Below are 22,463 nucleotides of genomic sequence, written 5' to 3'. Positions count from 1 at the left end.
AAATGGCTTAAACTAATTAATTAACTAGTTAATTAGCTTCCTAGACTCTAAATTTCAATGTCCTGAAAGAATAGAATGATTATCAATGTTGAATTTCCCATTTAAAAAGACCCCAACTTCATGGTTTTTTGATGTTTATTTGCAAGTAGATTGTTGCTGTAGTGTAAATTATATTAAAATGTGTATGTTGTGATAAAAATTCCAAATGGCTCTCTTTCTTTCAATGGATGGGAGTGAAAGGGAACAATAGAGCCATTTGCCTAAAGCTAATCTATAAATACAAGGTTCTACCAATGTGAAAAAGAGTTACTCTTTAAAAAGAACTAAGATGACAGAGAGTGGTGGTGTAGGGATGTTTTTTGGACTGGAGGCCTGTTACCAGCAGTGTTCCACAGGGATCAGTTCTAGGTTCTCTTCTGTTTGTCATTTATATAAATGATTTGGATGAGAATATAGAACACAAAGTTAGTAAGTTTGCGGAAGACACCAAATTGGTGGCATAGTAGACAGTGAAGAAGGTTTTCTAAGATCGTAGAGGGATCTTGATCAAAAAGGTCAATGGGCTGAAAAATGGCAGACGGAGTTCAATCTGGATAAGGTATTGCATTTTGGTACAACAACAGGGGTAGTACTTATATTATTAATGGTAGGGCCTGGGTTAGGTTGTAGGTTGGGAGTTCAGGTACATAATTCTTTGAAGTTTGCATTACATATAGACAGGATGGTTAAAAAGGCACACATTAATAGGGCCTCTTCTGGAATACTGTGACCAGTTCTGGTTGCCCAATTATAGGAAGGATATTATTAAGCTGGAGAGGGTTCAGAAGAGATTTACCAGATGTTGCTGGGTACAGAAGGCTTGAGTTATAAAGAAAGGCTGGATAGACTGGAACTTTTTTCACTGGAGCATAGGAGGTTGAAATGTGACCTGATAAAAGTTTATAAAATAATGTGAGGTATAAATAGAGTTGATGGCAGTTATCTTTTCCCTAGAATGGGGGATTTCAAGACTGGGGACACATTTTCCAGGTGAAAGGAGAGAGATTTTAAAAAAGACATGGGGGCATTTTTTTTTACTGAGGGTAGTTCGCATGTGGAATGAACTTCCTGAGGAAGTGGTGGATGTGGGCACAATTACAACATTTAAAAGATACTCAGATTAGTACATGAGTAGGAAAGGTTTGGAGGGATATGGGCCAGGAGCAGGCAGGTGGGACTAATTTAGTTAGGGATTATGTTCAGCATGGACTGATTGGACCAAAGGGTCTGTTTCTGTGCTGTATGACTCTATTAGTCCATAACTTCCATTTCAAAAATCCATGCGGTCTCCTACCGATCCTGTCACCATTTTCCAAGTGCTCTATTAATTCTTTTATAAGGGACTCGAGCATTTTCCCAACTACCGACATCAAGTTGACTGGCCTATAAGCCCTGTTTTTCTCTCTGCTTCCCTTTTTAAATAGTGGGGTTACATCTCCCTCCAAGTTGGAGGAGCTGTTGCAGAATCTATAGAGTCCTGGAAGGTGGCTACCAATGCATCCACTGTTTCTAGAGCCACTTCTTAATTACTCTGGCGATTGATTATCCTTCAGTCCCATCAATTTCCCCAACAGCATTTCCCTAAAAATACTGATTTCCTTCAGTTCCTCCTTCTCACTAAACTCTGTTCTCCAACATTTCTGGCATGTTATTTGTGTCCTTTGTGAACAAAGAAGTATGTATTTGACTGGTCAGCCATTTCTTTGTTCCCCATTATAAACTCCACTGTTTCTGGCTGTAAAGGATCTACATTTGTTTTCACCAACCTTTTTCTCTTCACATACCTGTAGAAACTTTTACAATCAGTTTTTATGTTGCCTGCAAACTTACTCTCATACTTTATTTTCTCTTTCTTAATCAATCCCTTTGTCCTTCTTTGCTGAATTCTAAACTACTCCCACTCCTCAGGTCTGTTGTTTTTTTCTGGTAAATTTATATACCTTTTCTCTGGATCTAATAGCTCTGATTTCTCTTCTAAGCTGTGGTTTGGTCATCTTTCCTGTCTTACCTTTGTGCCAGACAGGAATGAACAATTGTTGCAGTGCACCCATGCGTTTGTTGAATGTCTGTCATTGCCTTTCCACTGTCATTACTTTAAGTAACAAATAAAAACAGAAATCGCTGGCAATACACCTGAAGAAGGGTCACCAGACTCAAAATGTTAATTCTGTTTTCTCTCCACACATGCTGACCGGCCTTCTGAGTTTCTTCAGCTATTTCTGTTTTTATTTGTTACAGATCTTCAGTATTCACAGTTGTTTCATTATCCCTTTGATTAATGTTCCCAAATCCATCAAAGCCAACTTGAATCTTATACCATCAGAATTTCTTTTATTTGGATTCAGTACCCTAGATCCAGAAACAATTATGTCACTCTCTACCTTGATGAGGAATTCAACCATATTGTGGTCAATAATCCCCAAGGCGCCCTGCACAACTAGATTGTGAATTATTCCTTTCTCATTGTACAATACCCACTCTAGGATAGCCTGTTCTCTAGTTGGTTCTTCAACATATTGTCCATAAAAGCATCCCGTTTACGTTCCAGAAATTCCTTCTCCACATGATAATTACTATTTTGGTTTGCTCAATCTATCTGCAGATTAAAATCATCAATAGTTACAGGTGTTCCTTTAATGTGTGTGTTTCAAATTTTCTGCTTAATGCCATTCCCAACATCATCCCTACAGTTTTTAAATGCCTTTTTATTTTCTATTTAATAAATTATTAGTTAATTCAAATAGATTATAGTTATAGAGAAATTATGAATCATTGGCATTTAACTCTACTAGTTAAAAGTCTACCTCTTTATAAAATTCCTCTCACACATATACAGAGAGACAAAATAATTGGTGTTATTGGTTGAGGGAACAACTGCTTTTATGGACAATATGTTGAAAGCATTTCAATGGCCTCTGTTGACAGCCTTTGCTAAGATGGTCTTTTTCACTTGCCTGAACTCGCTGCTCATCGACCTTCTTTTCCAAGTCCTTTCACTTGCTTGCAGGAGTCACAGAGTGAACAAGTCACACTGGACTCGAAACATTACCCCCTTGCTCTCATCACAGATGCTGCCAGACCTCTTGAGTTTCTCCAGCATTGTCTGTGTTTGTTTCAGATTTCCAGTATCTGCAGTACTTTGCCTTTATTTGATCAGTTTAATATAGTTTTTGAAGAAGTCTGCGTTCTTCTTTACAAGGCATTTAACTGTTTGGGACTTTACATTCAGTTTATCCATTCAACTGAAAATATCTTGGTGAAAGAATGATGTTTTGGAACCCCGAAATGGTTATAAATTTCTTAAATGTCTCATTGGCAAACTGTGATCTGTTATTAAATGTAGCCACATCTGGAATTCTATGAGTGGTAAATATTTCACTTTGGACCTTGATGACTAAAACCACAGTGGTGGAATATCATCTCTACTTTGACCGATTGAGAGAAATAATGTCCGGTATTAAGTAACATCATCCTTCAAACACAAACAGCTCCCATAGTCTGGTGGGAATAAATGGTGGCATTGTGGTGACAATGGTGACAACCTGTTATGATATCATCTATCTGTTTAGTGATTCCTGGCCACCTACTGAAGCTCAAGCTCTAAATTAAGGTACCCTTATTGTATCTTGCTACGGATACTGGTTCTTAGTGGAGGAAGGATAACAAGACTGTTCTCAAAAATTAATAAGTTGTCAACAATAGTGAATCGTTGTCTGCAATCAAAATACTTCTCGTAATTAAACCACATTTATTTTCAGAGACAACAAGGTGTAGAGCTGGATGAACACAGCAGGCCAAGCAGCATCATAGGAGCAGAAAGGCTGACGTTTCGGGCCAAGACCCTTCATCAGAAATGCATACTTCTTTTCTGGCCAAACTTTTATGATCTTTTGACATGTCGCATTCAAGTTCCATTTAAAGATCTTCTCTGATGAGGTTAAGATTTGTTTGTGTTGCTGGCGACAACATATTTGTTGCTAGAGTGCATGAATTGACTTCACTAGCAATTTCTTTACCAGCTCATGAAACGTTGGCAACAGTCACTCGAGAGAGGTCATCTATTGATATTTGTAGTTTCCCTTTCACATATTTGCTTTTGTGTATGCAAATAGCATAAGGCAAACACAAAACATCCACGGGGAGATTTTTGCCAATTTTTTTTGCAACTTACCATGAGACAAGTAAATTATGATCCATCTTTGAAAGAACCACAAGCCCCAGTAAATAAGTTGAAAATCTCTCACAGGCTTGCAGGAGAGGATTTTCTTTTCAGTAACTGAATATTGAGTTTTAGTATCAGAAAATGCTTGGGATGTATAATCCTTTTCTGTATCTTACCAACCATTCCTGAAGAGGGCTGTTTCAATCCCTGCGGCTGAAGCATCAGCAGCAATAATAGCCAGAGATGACAGATGTTGATGAGCCAGCACACCTTCATAAGTCAGCATTTCTTTGATTTTCTTGATGTGCATCTCAACACTATCCTTGTTTTGAATAAGTGTCTCAAGAATTCAGTGATGACTGCCAAGTGGAGTAAACATTTTTTCCAATTGGTTCATCATTCCCAGAAATCTTTTTGAGTCATGTACTATCTTTGGAATAGAAAACGCTTCTACTATCCATTAAGCCATCTTTTTCAATGATATGCCCCAGAAAATCAGATAATCTGAGTCCTTGGAAAACTCACATTTCTCATCGAGGGTGAAATCTACTACCCACAGTCATTTCTTGACAATATGTTCTCTTTAGTCATGAATTTCTACCATTTTTGTAAGGATCAGTATATCATCTTTATGACATATAAATATCCTCCAAACCTTGTAAAATGTTAGACATAGTACATTGGAAGATCTCTACAGCCAAGGCAATTCCAAATGGCACCCTGTTAAAACATTGGTTTGGGTTTGCTGATGGCCAGATATTCACTGGAACTGTGCAAATTGGAGTTGGGTATCAGGAGCTTGCAGAATCTTAAACCCAGCAGATTCTGTGGGAAATGCATGGGAAATCGAAGAACCTGAAGGACAGTTCCCTGGCATCTGGAAACCTCCAAAGCAATCCTTCGAAGTCAGAGAATTCAGAAGGTTCCCTTTTACTTATGTTAGCGGTTATCCAGGGAAATTAATCAAATAAAAATGTAATCTAATCCTGGACACCCATTAAACTCACCAGTCAACCCAGCACTCAGCCCTCTCAACAACAAACAGAACTCCCAAACACAACAAGATTCCAGCATCCTCACCAACAACCACACCCCTCCCACCCTGGGACCCAACAGTACTTGCTCCTAACACCAAATCCTGTGACCCAAAAACAGACCCAAACCTCCCCTCTCCCTGCTGGATCCAAACCGCCTCTCCTTGCTGGACCTGAACACCGCTCTCCCTACTGATCCCAAACTTCGCTCTCCCTGCTGAACCCGAACCCCCCTCTCCCTGTCGAATTCAAACTGCCTCTCCCTGCTGGACTCAAACCACCTTTCCCTGCTGGATCCGACCCCCACTCTCCCTGCTGGACCCGAGCCCCACTCTCCCTGCTGGACCCGAACTCCCCTCTCCCTGCTGGATTCAAACCACCTCTCCCTGCTGGACTCAAACCACCTTTCCCTGCTGGACCCAAGTCCCACTCTCCCTGCTGGACCCGAACACCACTCTCCCTGCTGGACCTGACCACTCCTCTCCCTGTCAGACATGACCCCCTCCTCCAGATGCAAAAATACCCCACCCATCTCTGCACTTGATATCCCCACCAGCACCCCTCCCCCCGCCGCCGCATGATGCAAACATCCATTCCAAAGCACTTACTGACTCCCCTGTAAACCTCATACTCCCTCTCATCGAATTCAGCTCCTCTTCTTCCCACCAGCCCAAAAATATCCGAGACACAACCTCCCCAATACTCCACCAATGTGGCCCAATAACCCCTCCTCTGCCAACACTTCCCTTCCACACCACTAGCTTTGCCAGAACAATCACCTCTCGCCTCCACCATCTGATCTGACAACGTCTTCCCTGAGGAATTTGATACCCACCCCTGATTGCAATCTACCCTGGGCTCCATCACTAACTTGGCACCCTAGAACCCTATGTACCTAACATCCTCTGTATCTGCCACCCTATCCACTTGGCATCAATTGACTTGCCACCTAACCCACTCAGTATCCCCTCACCCAGCACCCTAACCCCAGAACCAACTGCCATTCTTATCTCACATTCACCTATGTAGTTATCCTTTCACAGAAACAGCCAAAGTGACTGGCTGGGAGATAGTAAGGACTGCAGATGCTGGAAGCTAGAATCAATAAATGTGGAGCTGGACAGCATCTGAGGAGCAGAGCTGACTGGCTGTGCTACTGGATATTTAAATCACAGACCACTGTGACTAGCTATGGCAAAATGTACAGTGTGACTTCCTTTAATTACCCTATGCTACCATGTTTAAATTCAGGTACACTCTACATTTTTGAAGGAGCCAGGACTGAATGACTAGATAGAAGTGAAAATTTCAGTTCTATCGGAAAAGAAAACTTAAATGAGAGTGGCAATCTGGCTGTGATTCTCACATCTCAGGATATCCAAATCAATTTCTCTGAAACCAAGTATTAAAAAGGGTCTCCTCTGAGGAAGGGTCACTGGACCCGAAACGTTAACTCTGTTTTTACCTTCACAGATACTGCCAGACCTGCTGAGCTTTTCCAGCAACTTTGTTTATGTTCCTGAGTCACAGCGTCTGCAGTTCTTTCGGATTTTATTTTGTCCATCCAATGGAACCTGCTGTCCATGAAATAGGCAAGAAGTGGCCCCCAATTAGCCATTAATTGGCCACATGAGGGTCCCAGTTGTCACAAGAGTGCCTGATACCTCTCTCACTACTCATAAGATTGTAGTGTCGGCAAGAGATGGTAGACATGTGCCAGGAAAGATGAGCAAGGCACATTACAGGCTTTTGTGGCTGCAAACCTATCTGCAGGGAAATATGCCATTGGATTGGAATCAAAAACACTATTTTGGGGGTGATAGTCAATACTGTGCAGGTTTGAAGCAGATCCCAGGACGACACTCAAGAAACTGAAGAATGGGTAAATAATTGACAAATGCAGTTCAACACTGTTAAATATAAGATAGTACACTTTGGTAGAAAGAAGAGACGCTACTTATTCTTTGGAAGTTACACATCCAGGTTGAGCAAAGGATATGAACCTATGAATTAGGAGCAGGAATAGGCCATCAGTTCCTTCACCAATCTCTACCATTCAATGCACTTATGGCTAATCTTATCAGAATGTCAACTCCACTTGTTTCCTGACAAGATACCAGCAGCAACATGCAACTCTGTAGCTTTTATTAATGACACGTCATTACTGTTGACAAGAACATTCCCTTTCCATATTGGGTGTCGAGCTTTATATAGTTAAGTGCAGATCAAGCATTCTCTGAAAACTGTTGTTTGTAATTATTTATGCCCTATGTGGTACTCTAAAGAGAAGACACCATAAACAAGAGGCTTCGCAGTGTAACAGACACCATAAACAATCCAATTTTTCCTATTTTGTAGCAAGGCCCACCTTGTAGCCCTAATGACGGTTTTCAATGTAGGGATCAAATCTTCCATGAGGTCAGCTTGGTAACCCTTGTCTTCAGGCTCTTGGTCCACCTCAGCAGCAGCATCTACACAGCAACAACAATGACTTTGTTAATTACCACAGTTTTGTTTATAGTAATCAACACCTCCATCCAATTTTATCATCAGCTGAAAATTTGCAATATTATAGAGTGCAAGTTCCAAATAAAAAAGCTGAGGTCATGTTTTTTCTACTCAGGAACTCACAAGGATGTTAGAAACAACAGAGATGACACAAGTATCATCTCTTACTGCATTTTAGACTACTGGTAAATATAGTTCTGTTGAAGTACCTAACCACCGTGCTGGGACTTGTAAACCAAGAAGATCCCAGGTTAAGTTCATTATTTAGTTCCTGAATTAGCCAATCCCAGTCAGGAAACCATAAGTGGCCTCAAACTAGCACAGGAAAAGCTTAGCTAGGATCCCCATGTCTGTATGTTCGCTAGCTCGACTCGCTTGATACCATTCATGTCTCAGACCCACAAGAGTGTAGATTTGAGAACAATTGAAGTGTTTGAACTCATAATCTAGCTTTTCACTATATTGGACCACTGACTGCACATTCAGACTTTTCATTTTCATGTCTAATAGTAAGTCAATTCACATGCTTTGATAAATGTTAAAAGGTCTCAGTGCACTTGGAAAACAAACAAAAGTTTTCTTGATCAATGTTCCTTCCTTTAATCAATAACCACCAAAAGATATTAACTGGTACTTCAGTAAAAGCAAAATACTGTAATCCTGGAAACCTGAAAAAAAAATGGAAAATGCTTGAAATACTCAGTTGGTGTGTCAGCAGCTGGGCAAAGAGAAACATAGTTAATGTTTTGAGTATTTCCAGAACTTTTTTTAAAATTGGTAATTCACCCCATTGCTGTTGTGGTCCTCTACTGGATACAAATTTGCTGCTGTATTTGCCATAATAAGAAAGCTCATGACACTCCTTTGGAGATAATGTTCCTATGCCCTTAGAGACTGGTTTTGAGGTAGCTGTGCGGGAAAATTGGAACAGAAAGAGCTTTTCTGGGCTGATCTGGCCACTCTTCTCCAAGGTGGACTGAGGGACACTGGTAACACACACGAAGCACCTGTGGTAAGCCTACTGAGATTGTTTAAGAAACAATTAATTGCCATTTTCTTAGGCCAATTAAATATTACAGTGGCACGTGGCCCACGTAGTGCATGTAACTTGCCAAAACACGAGGTGAGCAGGAAGTCAAAGTACCATGGCAATGACACGAAAATGGAAACCCTCAGGTCATCCGGAGGCAACAACCTGCCAATACAGTGTCATTGACACTGCTGTCATGCTTGGTGCTCTTGCAACAGAAAACACTAGCCTTCGCCTTTTCTTACATTTAATATGCTCCATCCTCTTGCGTGCTTGTCTCCTCAGCAATAGTTCACTGCAGCCACAGAGAAGGCTGTTAGCCATGGTTTAAATTGTGTGCTTTGATTCACTGATTCACCCCCTTGCCTCCTCAATATGCCTGCTGTCTCAAACTGAATGGTGATCCCAGAGGCAGATCGTTATTTGGACTCCCTTCCAGCACATTGATCCAGAAAGCACGGTACTCTTATCTCCAGGTTATGGACCCAGAAATTATGTAATCTCCCATTTAAAAAGTTAAGGTGACAAAATTCAGCCCCTTGTCTCTGAAGTGCTTTGAAATGTTTCTGAGAGATATGATAAGCACTTAGTAAATATTAATTTAAACCTTGTTTCTATTAACCAATAGAAAATGATATTTTGGGAGATGAGGAAAATAAATAGTACCTTCTGAGCTCTGCCTGAAGCCAAAGGCTTTAATACGAACTGCAGCTCGAAGGTCACTGAAACCCAAACTCTTCTGATCCTTTGAAGGACTATCCTCTACTCCGTCGGTGTTTTGAGGTGTAAAAAACTTGCTCTTAACATTGCCACCTCTGGGTCCAGCACTACGAACACGTTCGAAAAGGCTCAGCTTCTGACTGTGATGAAAAAAATTACAGTGGAATGTTTTTGAAGTATTTATTATTTAATATTCTCCCATGGAAACTGTTCAGTAATACTGGAACAAAAACAAAAGTTGCTGGAAAAGCTCAGCAGGTCTGGCAGCATCTGTGAAGAGAAATCAGAGTTAACGTTTCAGGTCTGGTGACCCTTCCTCAGAAATGATGGTAGCTAGGAAAACATCGGTTTATATGCAGAAGATAGGGTCGGGAGAGGGGGTAAGGAGTAAATAATAAGTGGGGATACAGCCCAAAGACAGAGAAGATCAGTCGGAAAGACAACAAGTTGATAACAATCTGGCTAGGAGGGTGAATAAATACTGATTTCTCATCAAAGATTGCAAAAAGACTAGCTGTGGCTCAGTGGTAGAACTCTAAGCACTGAGCCAGGTGGATATAGGTTCAAGTCCAACACCAAAGGCTCCAGCAAATCAACACATTTGACACTCTAATTTGACAGTGATGGAGTTCTACACTGGCAGATGTAATGGCTTTTGGAGGAGACGAGAAGCTGTGGGTCTATCTACCCTTTTCAGTCAACTGTATACTATTATTATGAAGAACTGAAGAGCTTTACTGAGTGCCCAGGGCAATATTTATTCTTCAATTAAAATCACTAAAAACAAGACTAACTTATCATTCCCATATTTATGTTTGTGGGACCTCACCCTGCTCTAAGTGGCTGCCACGTTTCTTAAAACTGTGGTGACTCTGATTTTCTGAAGTCAATACACTACAAGTGTCCATCATTCTTTGAAAAGAGGTGAGGTAGAGTGTTTTCTGGAGAGTTGAGGCACAGTTGCTATTTCTGCTTTCTCAATAGAATTTGTGACCAATCAAACTTATTTTTACTTACAGGTCATTCTTTGGAAAAATTCCAATATGATGTAGCTAAAGTATCCTGAGCTTATATTCAAAATAAAACTGCACAGGCCCTGAAAATTTTAAAGCATTTTTGTTCTTTTTCTGTTATGTCTTTCCCCAGTCCATAATACTGAAAGGTATTCTGTATAGGAATGTATGCATAAATATTGAAGCAAATTACATCCATTCGTGGATTTAGTTTAAAAACAGCATAAAAGATAGAGACACATTGATAATGTGCATTATTTCTAGCAACTGAAGCCAATCTGTGTTTAATAAATATTGCCCTGGGCACTCAATATTTGGATTAATTATTGTGAAAACTGCGACTGCCCACCACCTGGTGAATTCATATTTTAGGACATAAAAGCCCTTCTGAATGCAGAAAATAACCACATTCTTAAAATATTGCATTCCATGTTATAAAACAAATGACATTCTTGAACTAGCTGGCACTCTTTTTCACAGGTTTGCAATGGCAATGCTGATGTACCAGTTGAAAATGAGAAGCTGCTGAAATATAAGATGCAACGAGGTATATTTTATTCAATGTGATGAAAGAAAACTGAGGACAGTAGATTATACAGCTGCTCCTTTTACTTCAGTTACTAGAAAGACAGTTGAGTGATTGTTGGAGATAGGAAGAGAGAGAGAGAAAGAAAGTGAATGTACCTGGGAATGAAAAAAGATCAATTGAAGGTTATGCAATGGGGCATTTTTTTAAAAACTCCATCTGTTATCTTGTTACAAAAATTCAATATTTATAGGGAGGAACGGAGGTGGCTGGGACAGGGTTGAAGTGGTTAGGAAACCCAAAATGCAGGCAGTGTGGTGGCACTTTTGGAAAACAATCTTCATTTCCTGTCTGCCAGATTGAGAGGCAATTGCAAGGAATGGCATGCACGGGGAGGCTACAGCCAGGGAGTGGAGGGGTACAAGGGATATTTGTGAAAGAAATCATGAAAGCTACTTGTGTGTGGGGGGTTGGGTTTTGTTGGAGGAGGCTCAATAATGTCGGGAGGGAAGCAGGTTCACATGGAAGTCCAGTAGGAAAGCACTTTTATGGCATTTTGCCCAAAAGCAGAGCTGGAAAGGCATGAACATACAGGATTCAGATTTCCTCAGCTCCCTTCAGCTGCTCAGTTTCTTGATCCCTGGAAAACCCAGCCTCCAGCACTTAAACCTGAAAGTATGTAAACATTACAGGAACAAACTCATTGGCACATTTAAGCAACACTATGCATCCCACCTCACTTAGATTGGTCAGTCATTTGCCCCTACTCACCTTTGTTAAATCAGGAAGTTTACAAGTGCAAGGCTGGTTGAGATCAGGGACACAAAGGTTTGAAACTTCCACAATCATCTCCTCCAACCCTTCCCCCTCCTCTGCACCCTCCTGACCTGACCTCTCACTCTGCCGAGCATCTCCCAACATGGAGGTTAAAATTTTCCAGTGAGAATTAATATCCACTGATTTCAAGTAATAAATAATTTGATTTGTGAATGGCCTCATTCCGCTCTTTTGGGCTGACAATGTTTCTCATTCAAATGGCAAAATGGGTTATAGGAAGGCACTACACTAATTTTATGATATAACTATCACCAGTTGTAATTGTTTTCACAGCCAACTGTAAGTGTATTCTTTACAGCATAGTCTCTCTTGGTAGGTCAAAAATGAAAACCTCTACCTATTAGATACACATATTAAAAACATTATCTATCAACATCACAACACAAGGACTGTTAGTGAGACCAGAGATTGTCATTGATATTAAAATACAGGTAAACTCTCTTGTTTCAGACTAGAAAGCTGAATCCATTCTTCATTTGATCACTGAGCAAAGGCTATTTTGCTTCTTTCCATTGCACATGTGCAAAGAAAAATCAATGCTATTAAAGGATATTCCCCAACTCAACAATTCACCACTTAATTTATTTTAGTCCTTCACTGTCTGTTTCTGCCTAACACAGAACAGTTCCTACTCCAGTACTATTCAACATTTGCATCCTTTCATACATTATTCCTCTCTTCTAGTAATCTACTAATTCTGCTAATTAAACTCAAACCATCTTAAATGACACAAGTAAACTTCCCCATGAGGTTGGTGATCCCAGACCTGCTGGAATGCAGTCACATTGAATAGATACTTACTGCTCCAATTCCACCAGAATCTGAAGTCCTCTATGTGTACCTTATTTCATACTGCCCACTGTTTCTCCCTAATATTCTATTTCTACTCTGTTTAGCACATGGCATTAGGAACAATTCGATGATTATTATTTTTGACATCCTACATTTGAATTGTCTCCCTAGATCTCTATGTCATTGGTACTATTGTGTATCACAACTCTGGCTCACTCCTTTCCCACTGCAGAATATTTTTCATGCCCTTGTGTCTGGCACTAGGGAGGCACCACAATATATTAGGCTTACTATGATGGTCACAAAAAAATGTCTGCCTATCCCCCAATACATGAGATCTCCTCTAATGACAGCATTGCCACACTCTGCTATGCTTCTGTGCAGTCTCTTGCCTGTGGGTGCCAGATTTGACTGCAACGTTTCAAGTTGTCTTCACTCCCAATATTATCCATCACTGAGTACAGTTTGAGAATGATACAAGTCCTTAACATGACTGTACTTCCTGCCTCTTTCTTTTCTTCTAAATGGCCACTTATCCAATATCCTGAACTCTCTCTGCCTGTGGGATAGCCACCAACACGTATGAGGGACTCCAGCTGCCCTGCAAGTGTGAAGAGAGATTGTGCTCAGGCAGGGGGCAGACAATTTCTGAACACATGGTGGCTCATGACACCTGAGGATGCCTGCAAACAACATGTCTCAGCTATAATTGAAGTTTAGGTTGGACTGAATTCAAATCTTAACCAAATTTTAGAAAGAAATCAATCATTAAAATTCCTGTTGACAACTCCATTGAAAAGCAGTGCACTGTAATACTAGATCACTGCAGTGTGCAAGTCTCTAGATTTAAGATTATTCCTTTGAGCATGAATTGGAAAACAGCATGTAAGGGATAGAAACCTCCCATCATTATCTGTTCTGGTCTATAATAAATTCCATTGCCACACCAACATAGTTGATTCTTAACTGCCATCTAATTGGCCAATCAAATCATTACATTTCATCAAACCAATATTCACTGGTTCACAAAGAAAGCTCAGCACAATTTTTCTGGACAGTTAGAGATGGGGAATAATTGTGAACTCTAATGTCCTGAAAATGAATACATTTTTAAAAGTCATCAGTATTAGAAATGAAAGTTGTTGTTCCAAATGTATCTAATTAAACCAGACCATCATTTACGTAAATGATGTGGATGTGAACATTGGAAATATAGTTAGTAAGTTTGCAGAATGCACCGAATTTGGTGGCGTAATGGACAGCAAAGAAGGTTACCTCAGAGTACAACAGGTCTCTGATCAGCTGGGCCAATGGACCAAGGAGTGACAGATGGAGTTTAATCTAGATAAAAATGAGGTGCTACATTATGGTAGGACAGCAGAACTTATACACATAATGGTAAGGTCCTGGGGAGTGTTGCTGAACAAAGAAACATTGGTTCCTTGAAAGTGGAGTTGCAGGTAGACAGATTAGTGAAGAAGGCCTTTGTGGTGCTTGTTTTTATTGGTCAGTGCATTGAGTATAGGAGTTGGGAGGTCATGTTGCGGTTGTACAGGTCATTGGTTATGCCACTTTTGGAATTCTGCATTCAATTCCATTCTTCCTGCTATAGGAAAGATGTTGTTAAACTTGAAAGGGTTCAGAAAAGATTTACAAGGATACTGCTGGGGTTGGAGGATTTGAGCTATAGGGAGAAGCCAAATAGGCTGGGGCTATTTTCCCTGGAGAATCAGAGGCTGAAGGGTGACCTTATAGAAGTTTATAAAATCATGAGGGCCATGGATAGGGCGAATAGCCAAGGTCTTTTTCCAAGGGTAAGGGAGTCCAAAACTACAGGGTATAGGTTTAAGGTCAGAGGGGAAATATTTAGAAGGAACCTAAGGGGCAATTCTTTAATGCACAGGGTGGTGCGTGTATGGAATGAACTGCCAGAGGAAGTGGTGGAAGCTGGTACAATTACAACATTTAACGTTTATTGGATGGGTATATGAATAGGAAGGCTTTAGATGAAAATGGACCAAATGCTGACAAATAGGACTAAATTAATTTAAAATAGCTGTTCAGCATGGACAAGTTGAACCAAAGGGTCTGTTTCCGTGCTGTACATCTCTATGACTCTATGACCCAGCCTGACTCTGTTAAAATACTGCCCCCTTGATCATGACCCCACCCCCGACCACCAAAACATCATCTCCCAAACCATCCACAACCTCATCACTTCAGGTGACCTCCCACCCACAGCCTCCAACCTCATCGTTCCCCAACCCTGCACAGCCCGTTTCTATCTCCTTCCCAAAATCCACAAACCTGACTGCCCTGGTCGACCCATTGTCTCCGCCTGCTCCTGCCCCACCGAACTTATCTCTACTTATCTGGACTCCATTTTCTCCCTCTTGGTCCAGCAACTCCCCACTTATGTCCGTGACACCACCCATGCCCTCCACCTCCTCCAAAACTTCCAATTCCCCGGTCCCCAACACCTCATCTTTACTTTGGACATCCAGTCCCTATACACTTGCATTCCCCATGCAGATGGCCTAAAGGCCCTCTGCTTCTTCCTGTCCTGCAGGCCTGATCAATCTCCCTTCATTGACACCCTCATCCGCTTAGCCGAACTCGTCCTCACCCTTAACAACTTCTCTTTCAATTCCTCCCACTTCCTACAGACAAAGGTGGTGGCCATGGGTACCCACATGGGCCCAAGCTATGCCTGCCTCCTTGTAGGTTACGTGGAACAATCCCTCTTCTGTAGCTACACTGGTCCTAAACCCCACCTCTTCCTCCGTTACATCATTGACTGTATCGGCGCCGTCTTGTGCTCCCACGAGGAGCTCGAACAGTTCATCCACTTCGCCAACACCTTCCACCCCAACCTTAAGTTCACCTGGACCATCTCTGATACCTCTCTCTCCTTCCTGGACCTCTCTATTTCCATCTCTGACAACCACCTGGAAACTGATATCCATTTCAAGCCTACTGACTCCCACAGCTACCTAGGATACACCTTCTCCCACCCACCTTCCTGCAAAAATGCTATCCCCTATTTCCAATTCCTTCGCCTCCGCCGCATCTGCTTCCAGGATGAGGCATTCCACTCCCGTACATCTCAGATGTCCTTGTTTTCCAAGGACCGCAACTTCCCCCCCTCAGTGGTCGAGAACGCCCTCAACTGTGTCTCCCGCATTTCCCGCAACTCATCCCTCACATCCCCTCCCCGCAATAACAACCAAAACAGAATCCCCCTCGTCCTCACGTACCACCCCACCAACCTCCGGATCCAACGCATAATCCTCCGACACTTCCGCCATCTGCAATCCAACCCCACCACCAAAGACATTTTTCCCTCCCCACCCTTATCTGCTTTCCGGAGGGACCACTCTCTCCGTGACTCCCTTGTCCGCTCCACACTCCCCTCCAGCCCCACCTCACCCGGCACTTTTCCCTGCAACCGCAGGAAGTGCTACACCTGCCCCTACACCTACCCCCTCACCCCCATTCCAGGCCCCAAGAAGACCTTCCACATCAAGCAGATGTTCACTTGCACATCTGCTAATGTGGTATACTGTATCCGCTGTTCCAGATGTGGCCTCCTCTACGTCGGTGAAACCAAGCAGAGGCTTGGGGATCGCTTTGCGGCACACCTCTGCTCGGTTCGCAACAAACAGCTGTACCTCCCAGTCGCGAACCATTTAAACTCCCCCTCCCACTCCTTAGATGACATGTCCATCCTGGGCCTCCTGCAGTGCCACAACAATGCCACCTGAAGATTGCAGGAACAGCACCTCATATTTCACTTGGGAACCCTGCAGCCCAATGGTATCAATGTGGACTTCACAAGATTCAAAATCTCCCCTCCCCCAAGCGCATCCCATACCAGCCCAGCTTGTCCCTACCTCCCTAACCTATTTAAATGGCACGTCCAGTTGAGTTTCTAGTCAATAGTAACCCCCAGAATGGTGATACTGGGGGATTCAATGATGATAATGCCATTGAATGTCAAGGGGCAGTGGCTAGATTGTCTCATATTGGAGATGGTCACTGCTTGGCATTTGTGTGATGCGAATGTTACTTGCCACTTGAAAGCCCAAGCCTGGATATTGTCCAGATCTTGGTGCATTTGAACATGGATTACTTCGGTGTCTGAGGAGTCATGCATGGTGCTGAGCATTGCGCAATTATCGGCAAATATCCTCACTCTGACCTTATGGTGGAGGGAAGGTCATTGATGAAGCAGCTGAAGATGTTGGGCCTCGGACAGTACCCTGAGGAACTCTTGCAGAGATGTCTTGGAGCTTAGATGACTGACCTCCAACAACCACAACCATCTTCCTATGTGTCAGGTATGACTTCAACTGGACATTGCCCCCGATACCCATTAATTCCAGTTTTGCTAGGGCTCTTTGATGCTACACTCAGTCAAATGCAGTCTTGACATCAAGAACTGTCACTTTCACGTCACCTCTGGATTCAGCATTTTTGTCCATGTTTGAACCAAGGCTATAGTGAGGTCAGGAGCTGAGTCATAGAGTCATATAGCATGGAAACAGATCCTTCGGTCCAAGCACTCCACGCCGACCATAATCCCAAACTAAACTAGTCCCACCTGATTGTGCTTGGCCCACATCCCTCCAAACCTTTCTTATTCTTGTATTTATTCAAATGTCTTTTAAACGTTGTAACTGTATCTGCATCCACCACTTCCTCTGGAAATTCATTCCGTATATGAACCAATCTCTGTGTAAAAAGGTTGCCCATCATGTTTTTTTAATCTTTTTCCTCTCACTTTAAAAATATGCCTGGTCTTAAAATCCCTCACCCTAGGGAAAAGACACCTGCAATTCATATTATCCGTACCCCTCATGGTTTATAAAAACGCTCACCCCTCAACCTCCAGTGAAAAGAAGTCCCAGCCTCTCCAGCCTATTTTTATAACTCAAACTCTCCATTTCCAGCGATATCCTGGTAAATCTCTTCTGAACCCGCTCCAGTTTAATAATATCCTTCCTGTAACTGGGCAACCAGAACTGGACACAGTAATCCAGAACAGGTCTCACCAATGTCCTGTACAACCTCAACATGACTTACCAACTCCTATACTCAAAGGTCTGAGCAATGAAGGCAAGCATGCTTAATGCCTTCTTAATCACCCTGTCTACCTTTGACGCAAACTTCAAAGAATTATGTACCTGAACCCCTAGGTCTCTCTGTCCTACAACACAACCCAAGGTCCTAGTGTTAATTGTATAAGTCCTACCTTTAGTTGTACTTTTGTTTTGTTGAAAACCTTACTTCCCTCCTATAAATTTCAGATAGCAAGAAAGCATTTTGAATGCTTTAATTTGTGACATTAACAATGTTACATTTCTTTAATGGGATTTTTGTCCACGAATCATTACAGTTCAAAGTTTGAAAGTAAACGTTACATCGAAAAATTAATATATAGGCCAAGTAATCAAGTTAAAACTTTGGAAATATGTGACAATAATAGTTACAAAAATAGACAAACAAATGCAGCAGGTTATCAGCAAGTGGTGGAGAGGACAGTGAATTAAAATTATATTAAGACTGCCATAGAAGCTGTAAATAATTGATCACTTAATTAGAAATATTTATAAGGTGAATTTTAATGTTAAGTTTAAATGTTAAGCTATGGTATGCCTGTACTGGTCATAAACAAAACGTCTTACTGTACTTAGGTTTTTGTAACTACAATAATTCAAATCAAATCAAATCAAAGACAAGGTCACGTCAATAGGAAGTAATGTTTCTGGATAGCATTATTTTGGAAACTCCATAAACACAGAGTTAATAAGATAATGGAAATGGAAATGAATTGTTAAAGATGCTGTAATTGTTTTCAAAGGCACTTTCCCATGAAGTCAAATAATTGGTGCTGGCAATTTGCTGTACAGGTTCTGACCTTTCTGTTACATGGAGACACTGGATAGGGGTTAGATCCTTCCTCATAATAGCACAGGTGAAAGGTCTCAGTCAGACAGGCACCTCAAGTTACCCAGGTCACACATGCCTTGCAGCAGCCAAATGAAAAGTGACAATAACAGAAATCCCAGCAAAAATCAAAAGGTAAAATATATCAATGCAAATGAAATACAGGTGTGAGTTAGGGGAAATAGGAAATTAATCAGATGTCTATGTTTTGCAGTTCATCACTAGATTTGCTGAACCTTTTTAGAATCAGCTTTTATTCTTCCTGTCTTTTTAGTTCAATAACATTGACTGATCTCAGCTCCTTAAGCAGGTTACACAATAATGCATAAGCTGGCTTGTGCATTTAAGTCTATAAAATACACAAGGCTGTATAAGTGGATCAATATAATTTAATTTTAGGGTATTGATGATGTTCCTAAACCACATTCTGTGGGTTTATGATATCTACTGAATGCCTTGATTCAATTCAGCTGATCCACTCTCTAGCCACAGTTCCACATTTTCCAGTGCATCTATCAGTGAATTGTTTCTTTTAGCAACCCTATCTCTAATTAAGTGTCATCGTTTAAGAATTCAGCAGCTTCACGGCTGTTAAAGTAGTCAGGAACAATATTTTAAGAACGTACTTCCTGCTGTTGGCAGTAAATAAATTTTTTTAAAAATTTAATTCACAGCATGTGATGTTGCTGACTATGTAAGCATTTATTGCCCATCCTGGAGGGCAGTTAAGAGTCAACCACATTGCTGTCATGGCCCTGGTGAAGTCCAAACTAGGCGTCATTGAGCAGATTATTGTTGAGTCAGATGCTGTTTGCTAGCATTATTGTTGACATCTTCCATTACTTTACTGATCCCAGGAGAAATTGGAAAAATATTTAAGATCCACTCCATTGACATAGTTTTGGGTACTGGCTGTATCCTATCAGAACGTACCATGCAGGAGGTCGAAATGCAACCTTCACAAAAATCTGAGAGAGTCTTGTACAAGATGGTCATTACACTTCAGACCATCTCTGCAATAAGATCGTTGCACTGTATGCTAATTGACTTTTGACAACTACTCAACTTTCAAATTAGGGAATAAAAATGGAAAATGATGTAAATGCCTAGATTTTAAGCATTCACAGCAATTTGCTTTTGTTTTCATACTGGAAATATTGCGCAGTTTTGTTCTTTTTCCACTCAGGGTCAAGATATTAGGGCACTTCAGTATGTGGAATGTAATCATAATTTCACATAAAGATTGAATCAGGATACAGTCCTACTATAATACAGAACAGTTGTTGAAAATGAAAATGTATTTCAATAATAATGGATTATAATTAGACGAATATTTAACACAGTTATATGCACTTAGGTGGGAAAATCTTTCTTGTAGATGAAAATCAATTTACACCCACTTCACATCTGAAAAATAAGTGTTTCTGGTTGTATATTGGGATTTCAAATACATCAGTTTTTAACATTTGCTATTATATAGATAGCTAGCAGAAACTGTAGTAGTTTAGTAAATAGCAATTTTTCCACCAGAGATTGGCTACCATTAGTTGCATTGATCCCATTTTATTTGTAGTATTTCTGGTGGGTAACCCCCAGCCTTTTTTTGCAGGGGGGAGAGGTGGGAAGACAAGGGGAGTTGTAAAGTTACCAGTAGCAAGTCTTCCACCTGTTGTACGTTTTGTGAAAATTCCCTTCCACTCATTTCAATGACAGGAAAATCAGAGGTTGTGTGTAACAGATGACCATTCCCACATTGCAACCACAACAAAGATGAAAGTAATCTCTAATGGACACACAATTATAGGATAAAATTAGAACAAAGATCCAATTATTGTAGACCTATGTGCTGATAAAACTGAATTTCTACTTCTCACTCAAGACATCAAGCTGTTGTTTAATTTCATTGAATTAAAAGTTGAACTGTGATGACCTTCTCAAAATCAGGTCTTGGATCTCAATATCATTAACTGTTATGGATTTGAAATTATCAAGTTATATAATGCGGGTATAACCCAGGTCTTATGAATAATTTTAACCTTTATTGCTTGACAAAAAGTGGGTGGTAGCATTTCAGCAGACTGTTTTACATTCCAATCAATTTTCTATTCCAATGGAAAAAATATAAGAGATTGAAAATGAATTTCAGATTCATTGCAGCCATCCTGCCAGGTGAAAACTTGAAAACGATCATGTTGATCTGGTTTCAGCTCACTGAGAAACACCACCTCTTGCAAATATTTAACCCAAGGGGTAAATTCACATTTTTGTTTTTCCACAGAATCATTATTTGTAAGCTTTGTATAGTTCGCAGCTGGATTGCAGAATTATATTGTCAATTACACTTCTCAAATGGAAATTCACCTCCTTCAGAGGCGTCAGTGAAGTAATATTACAGGTTCAGTGTCGTTGAACAATGCTATCATCTGCTTCCATTGTGACATTCAAATTGGACAAACCCTCGTACAATAAAAGTCGACACAAGGCCATCATTTTTGATTTAAATCAGTTAATACCTATGAAACTAAGGTAAACAATTTGCTCATAAAAAGAGGAAAATATAGCCCCATGAGAACAATCATTCCTTGACATTATCTATGCATTTGCTTTATATCATTTTAATTTGATCAATGGTCTAAAAAGGAGCAAATTGAAAACAACTGATGTATTTTAGAAATGTAAAGAAAAGTTCTGCGTGGAATCAACAAGCAGATTTCTCGATCAGATAGACAGCTAGTAAAAAAGTGAGGTTGTAGACATGCTCACCAAGCTGGTGGGTTTGGTTGCAAACATTTCGTCACCCTGCTAGGTAACGTCGTCAGTGTGCCTCTGGTGAAATGTCAGTGTTCTGTCCTGCTTGAAATTTGTATGCCTCAGTTTGTTGGGGTATTTGGTACCACTTCTGGTTCTGTTTCTCAGTGGTTCGTACACTGGGTCTAATTCAATGTGTTTATTGATGGAGTTCTGCTTAGAATACCAGATCTCCAGGAATTCCCTGGCGTGCCCCTGTTTGGCTTGTGCTATTATGGATGTTTTGTTCCAGTCAAATTCATGTCCCTTGTTGCCTGTGTGTAGTGAGACAAGTGAGAAGGTGTTCTTGTATCTGTATAGTCAATTTTCTTCCGGTTTGGCCTATGTAGTGTTTCTCACAGTCTTTGCATAGTATTTTATGTATTACACCAGTTTTGCTGGTTTTGGGTATGGGATTCTTTACGTTCGTCAGTAGCTCTCGTAGGGTGGTTGTTGGTTTGTGGGGTACCCTGATACCTAGGGGTCTGAGTAGTCTTGTGGTCATCTCTGAAATGTCCTTGATGTCCAGTAGGGTGATTAGTGAGTCTAGTCATGTTGTGTCTTCCTGTTGTGGTCAGTCTCGGAGGTAACGGCGGATTGTGCTTTTCAGGTATCCATTTCATTTGTGTAGGTGCTCCTGTTCTGCTTTGCACAGCTTTGGGTTGCTGCAATGTGTTGTAGCTCTTTTAAATAGTGTCCTGATGCAGCTCTGTTTGTGGGCATTGGGGTGGTTGCTAGTGTAATTGAGTATTTGGACCGTATGTGTGGTCTTGCTATATATGCTAGCCTGGAGTTGCTCGTTGTTTTTGCATTCTACCATTATGTCCAGGAAGGGTAGTTGGTTGTTGTTCTCTTCTTCTTTTGTGAATTTTATTCCAGTGAGGATATTATTTATGTGTCGGCGGGTTTCTTCTGGTTTTGTGCGTTTGATAATCACGAAGGTGTCATCTACATATCGGACCCAAAGTTTGGGTTGTATAGTGGGGAGCACTGTCCATTCTAACCTTTGCATCATGCTTCTGCAATCAGTCCTGATATTGGGGATCCCCGTTGGTGTTCCATTGAT

At 41.0% G+C, this 22,463-nt stretch overlaps 1 protein-coding gene across 1 annotated transcript in view; it reads right to left on the bottom strand.

The window, feature by feature from the left end:
• kcnq3 (potassium voltage-gated channel, KQT-like subfamily, member 3) overlaps positions 1-22,463 on the bottom strand; it is a 416,827-nt gene that overhangs the window by 31,009 nt on the left and 363,355 nt on the right. Inside the window, exons 10-11 of the mRNA XM_048596129.1 lie at positions 9,440-9,633; positions 7,514-7,706 (exon numbers count right to left, since the gene is read on the bottom strand). Coding sequence (XP_048452086.1) covers positions 7,514-7,706; positions 9,440-9,633 — 387 coding nt within the window. The remainder of the gene's footprint in view (positions 1-7,513; positions 7,707-9,439; positions 9,634-22,463) is intronic.

This window comes from Rhincodon typus, chromosome 4, assembly GCF_021869965.1.
Source record: "Rhincodon typus isolate 14 chromosome 4, sRhiTyp1.1, whole genome shotgun sequence".
Classification (NCBI taxonomy): domain Eukaryota; kingdom Metazoa; phylum Chordata; class Chondrichthyes; order Orectolobiformes; family Rhincodontidae; genus Rhincodon; species Rhincodon typus.
Note: the sequence above shows the minus strand (reverse complement) of the source record. Positions and strands in the feature narration are given on the sequence as shown.